General features: G+C 31.8%; 1 protein-coding gene across 1 annotated transcript in view; it reads right to left on the bottom strand.

Annotated features, from left to right (window-relative positions):
- The window catches only part of LOC106872747 (cartilage oligomeric matrix protein), a 136,064-nt gene extending 130,308 nt beyond the window's left edge, over positions 1-5,756 (bottom strand). The window contains exon 1 of the mRNA XM_014919838.3: positions 5,369-5,756. Coding sequence (XP_014775324.1) covers positions 5,369-5,456 — 88 coding nt within the window. The 5' untranslated portion in view covers positions 5,457-5,756. The remainder of the gene's footprint in view (positions 1-5,368) is intronic.
- Between the last annotated feature and the right edge of the window lie 244 nt (positions 5,757-6,000).

Here is a 6,000-nt window from a genome sequence, read left to right on the forward strand (position 1 = left end):
AATGCTTTTTGATACGTCTCTCCCAAAGTCTTAACACATACTTTTAAATCGTAAATCCTTAACTTATACCCGTAAAAAGTTGCGGCGCTACAATCTGCCGCTGATCGCCGTTTCAGGACCACTGTTCTACACGGTTGCAGCCCAATACTTCTCAAATCAGAAAATACAAATGAAGAAATGCTCGTGACCGGAATAATTTTGGTTTCAGGTGTACTGGATCAGCATCGATCACGGGCTGCATCAGCAGTAACACCAATAACATCAACAACGATACAGCTCATGACTTGAGAAGACGGTAACTTTTCTACTCTGTCTTTGAGAAATACTACGAATTGCTTAAGGAAGATTTGTAATACTCAAAGCAAAAGTGATGCAAATTATTAATTTTGGTTCAGATCTCGGTTTGCTCTGATCCAGCGTATAATCAGTGACATTCAAGTCATGACTTCACCACATTTATTTCAGACCTAATACATCTAAGAGTATATTATTTAATATATCCCTCATATTTTTAAAAGACAGTAAGGTGTAATTTGAGGTAGATTTGGCTGATAAATCGCATGAAGTTACTTTCGTGGACTCGTTTTTGATACAAATTCAATAACATCAAATGAATACTGAGTTAAATGAAATAATTTGTAAAAATCATCTCTGAAAGTATAAATATGATCGTATGTCTCCTGACAGAAAAGTTTAATGCTAGCGAGTTGGTAGAATCGTTAATGTCGGCAAATTGCCTTGCAGTATTTGCTCCTGCTACAAATGTTCTTATTTCAAATCCTGCTGAGGTCAACTTTGCTTTTCACCCTTCCAAAGCATATAAAGTACATCAGTCTTACAAAGCATATAAAGTACAGTTTCACTGTAAACGATCATCTGCCATTCAAAACTGCGTGACTTACCATGAGAGAGTCTGATAAATAGCTTTGCCATTCATCCTTTAGGAGTCGATAAAATAAAGTACCAGTCTTAAACTGGGGTCAACCTAATCGACTAGACCCTTCCCACCAAAACAGTTGCTGGCTTTGCAACTAAATTAGAAATCATAACGGTGGCAAGCTGGTAGAATTTGTTCCGGCAGTTTACATACTGGTTCAAATCTCACCTAGGCCAGCTTTGCCTTTTATTCTCGAAGTTGATAAAATAAAGTACCAGTCAAGTACTGGGTAGATGGTATCGACTTACTCCCTCACCACACAACTGCTGGCCCCTTTCCTAAAAGAGAAACCCTTATTAGGAAGTCGATATAATAGAATCGTTAGAGCGAGGGACAAAATGATTTGTGGTTCTATACGATCTTTTATGTTGCGAGTTCAAATTCCGCCGAAGTTGACTTTGCTTCCAATATATCTGTGGGTCGGTAAAACAAAGTACCAGTTAAGCATAGGTGTCGACATAATTATCTATACTACTTACCGAAATTTCTACCCATTTAGTTCCACATTATATCGACCTGTACCGCCCTCAATGTTTTTTTCTGAATCCTTAATGCTTAATAAAGAATATATTATTATTATTATTATTATTATTATTATTATTATTATTATTATTATTATTATTCAGTAGTTTTATTTTTATAACGTGCTTTCACTTCACTACCGAGCGCTACTCTGTGTGCCTTGGGTATGTGCTGTGGTTTGCTGTGATGCTCTTATGGTTATTGTATTGAAAGTGTTTTGCGTAGGATGTGTGCAGTGCCCAGTAGTGCAATTTTCTGTATGTTATATATATTTGTAAGTCCTGGTGTTTTTGTTATGTATTTGTCTGAATATTTTTTTATTATACCTAAGGCACCTACTATGATAGGAATTGTTTCTGTTTTTAAATTCCACATTCGAGTTATCTCTATTTCCAGGTCTTTATTATTATTATTATTATTATTATTATTATTATTATTATTATTATTATTATTATTATTATCATTATTATTATTTCCATTATCTTTATACACTGGTAGGCCATTAAAATAAACACACCAGATTGTTCATTTACACAGTCATGTAATAGAGGAAAAGGGGAAGAAAGACAGGAAAAAATAAAAAATAAAAAATAAACAATGAAAATAAAGGGGAAAAGGGAAAGAAAATTCACAGTGACGATGCTCTTCTCAGTACGTGTAATGTACCAGTTAAGACGATCTTTTGCACTTCCTCTATGGATGATAAGCCAGGGATCATTCTTAAATAATTTTCAGTTTCTTTTTTGATCATGCCATTTGCTCCCATAATCACTGGCATTGTAACTGCCTTGAGATACCACGTCTTTTCGATTTCGATTAGCAAATCTTTATATTTTATGAGCTTGTCAAATTCTTTTGCCAAAATATTATGGTCACAGATGAACATAAGTACACGACTTCATATCTGTATACATACATACATACATACACACATACATACATGTGTATATGCATATATATGTCTGTTAAAGATTGTCATACCGGCCATGACGAAGGGAAATAGCCCTGAAACTCGAGTCGCCTTTATATATATATATTTATATATATATTTATATTTATATATTTATATATTTGATCCTTTATATTGAACACTCAATATTTCATCTACATTTAATACTTTATTTCATGGTGCCATCCATTTTTATTTTATTTTATGTTATATATTGTATATTATATTATATATTGTATATTCCATATTCTATACCCCACATTAGTTCTGCAGGAATATAAATAAAACATAAAAAACAGACAGTGTTGGAACTCTTTTAAGCAAAATAATATATTCCTCTATACACAATCATACAAAAAAATCCACCTTTTTTTTTTGTATTTATTTTTACTCGCATATATATATATATATATATATATATATATATGTATATATATATATATAATTATTATTATTATTATTATTATTATTATTATTATTATTATTATTATTATTATTACCAACTGGCAGAATCTTATAGCGCCGGACAACATGCTCAGATCGATTTTGCTTTTCATTCCAATCGGTGTCGATAAAATAAGTACAATTGATCACTGAGGTCAATGTAATCGACTAACCCTCCACCAACCCCACGAAATTTCGGGCCCTTTGCCTACAGCAGAAAATATAATAATAATGATAATAATAATAATAATAATAATAATAATAATACACACATTCTACGCAAAACACTTTCAATACAGTAAACATAAGAGCACCACAGCAAACCACAGCACATACCCAAGGCGCACAGAGCTGCGCTCGGTAGTGAAGTGAAAGCACGTTATAAAAATAAAACTACTGAATAATAATAATAATAATAATAATAACAACAATAATAATAATAATAACAATAATAATAATAATAAAAACAACAACAACAACAACAATAATAATGATAATAATAATAATAATAATAATAATATTATTATTATTATTATTATTATTATTATTATTATTATTATTATTATTATTATCTTACCAGTTAAGTTAATTTCGCAAGTAGAGAAAGGCAGGAACGAGTCTTATCTGATTTAGGTATACAGCTACATATGTAGATACTTAGTTTTATATAAAGCATAAATCTGTAAGTAAATACAGATACGTGCGCGCGCACACACATATGCTCACACACACATACATTTACAAACACACACACTAACCTCATAAAGACACACACGAGCGTTCACAGCATATAAACTTTTTATATGTACGAAAATATGAACAAGTGGAATGCTGGCAGTTATGGAAGACCGAGTCTGCCGACATATTTTTGATTCTATGCTGCCTCATTTCTCACTTACTCGTTGTACGCGCAATATCCGGCCGTAGACAATAGCTTAGAGAGGGATAGAACTGTCAATTTAAATATGTCTGACGGCATTACATGAAGGGGTAACACTTTCGTTTGCTGGTGATTTAACGACTCATTAAATGTTGCAAAACGTTTTCATTTTCTAATGTAAACACTCACACACGCACGCACACACGCGCATACACACACGCACTTACACACACACGTACACATCTCATAGTTATGTGAATTTAATAATGTTTCAAGATGTATGAATCACATTAGCACATATATATTAAGTATGTTAATATATATTGTGTATATATACGTGCATACATAGATACATACATATATACAGTCACATATACATACATATTAATATATATGTATATATATATATTGATATATTGATATATATATATATTTGTATATATATATTGATATGTATATATATTTGTATAATATATATGTATACATATACTAATATATATATGTACGTATACATATATGCATATACATACATACATACATACATATATATATATATATATATATATATATATATATATATATATATATATATATATATATATACATACATATATATACATGGGGAGAGTCATTCTCTTTTGGTGCCTTATAATTTAACACACTTACCGGTAAAATTTACACCTATTTATTTTTTTAATTAAAAAATTAAAAAAAATTTTTATATTTAAAAAAAAATTTTATATTTAAAAAATTTTTTTACCGGTGAGTATGTTAAATTATAAGGCACCAAAAGAGAATGACTCAGAGACGACAGAATACATATATTTATATATATATATATATATATATATATATATATATATATATATATATATATATATATATATATATATAATATATATAATATTTTTCAATAGACAACGCAATTTGATATCTATCTATCTTTCCATCTATCCACCTATCCACCTATTGATCTATCGATCTATCTATCTGTCTGTCTGTCTGTCAGCCTGTTTGCCTGCCTGTCTGTCTGTCTGTCTGTCAGCCTGTTTGCCTGCCTGTCTGTCTGTCTGTATACATACAATCTGAAAAATTAAAGTGAATGAAGTCTATGCTGTTGCGTTAACTTGTTAGAAAAAGTAAGGAAGTACACATTAGATAAATATGATCTCAGTTATACCATGTCTGAAAAGAAAAGACGGGATGGTCATGGCTAGAATACTTTTGATGACAGGTATGCTTTATCAAGACTAACTTGCGGTTTACCACTACCATCACCATTACTATCACCACCACCACCACTACCACGACGACGACGACCACCACCACTTAAACCACCACCACCACCACCACCACCACCACCACCACTACTACCGCCGCCGCTGCCAGTCACAACAACACGAACAACAACAATAGTAACAACAACATTAAATCGAAGAAAATATGTTTTCATTATACAGATGCCTGCACACATGTAAGAAAATTACAAGCGTCGAATAAATGCAACTGTTGGGGCACAGTTGTTTATACATATATGCAATCTGATACTTTCGTATACATGTGTAATTTAATACAAATATATAAATGAATGAAATAGCAAAATTGGGAGATAAAAGAAAAGTATGAAACAACTTACCAGCATTAAACAACGCCAAGGTTGGTGTCAGAGTTAAAGCTACAACTGCAAAAAGCAGATGAAATATACTAAAATTCTTTAAGTTCATTGTGAAATAATAAAACTAAACTCCTCCGAAATATAAACGATAATGTTCAAAAGAAAAAAAAAAAAATACAGAACTGATAATTTTTCGTTGGTGCTTATGAATTTATATATAACCAGATTCTTTCTCTCGATCTGTCCAACTTGGAAGAGAAAGGGTTGGTGGATTCCGTCTTATATTGTTGTCTGCGAGTGGACGATGCAGAAACAGATAAGCGAGGAGCAAGTAAATTCTCTCTACACCTCCAAGAGTCGCCGAAACGACTGAAGTGCCACCACCAAGAACTAGATACTGATCTACTCTGCTTTGGATATTTTCTTCACTACATATATCATCTCCTCTATTACTACACCTCTCTTTATTTCAAACTCCCTCTGTCTTTTTGCTGTTTGTCTTTCTCATTCCCCTCTCTTCCTTGTTTATTTCTATCTTCGCCCTCTTTCTCTTTCTTTTTTCTTTCTCTGTTTCTTTTTATTTCATTCTATTAAACTAAAGCACTCCCAGTTTGGCATCGTCAACTCAACGCCGCCATCAGACGTCTGCCAAC

This window comes from Octopus bimaculoides, chromosome 2 (assembly GCF_046866305.1).
Source record: "Octopus bimaculoides isolate indiv1 chromosome 2, ASM4686630v1, whole genome shotgun sequence".
NCBI classification, from domain to species: Eukaryota; Metazoa; Mollusca; class Cephalopoda; order Octopoda; family Octopodidae; genus Octopus; species Octopus bimaculoides.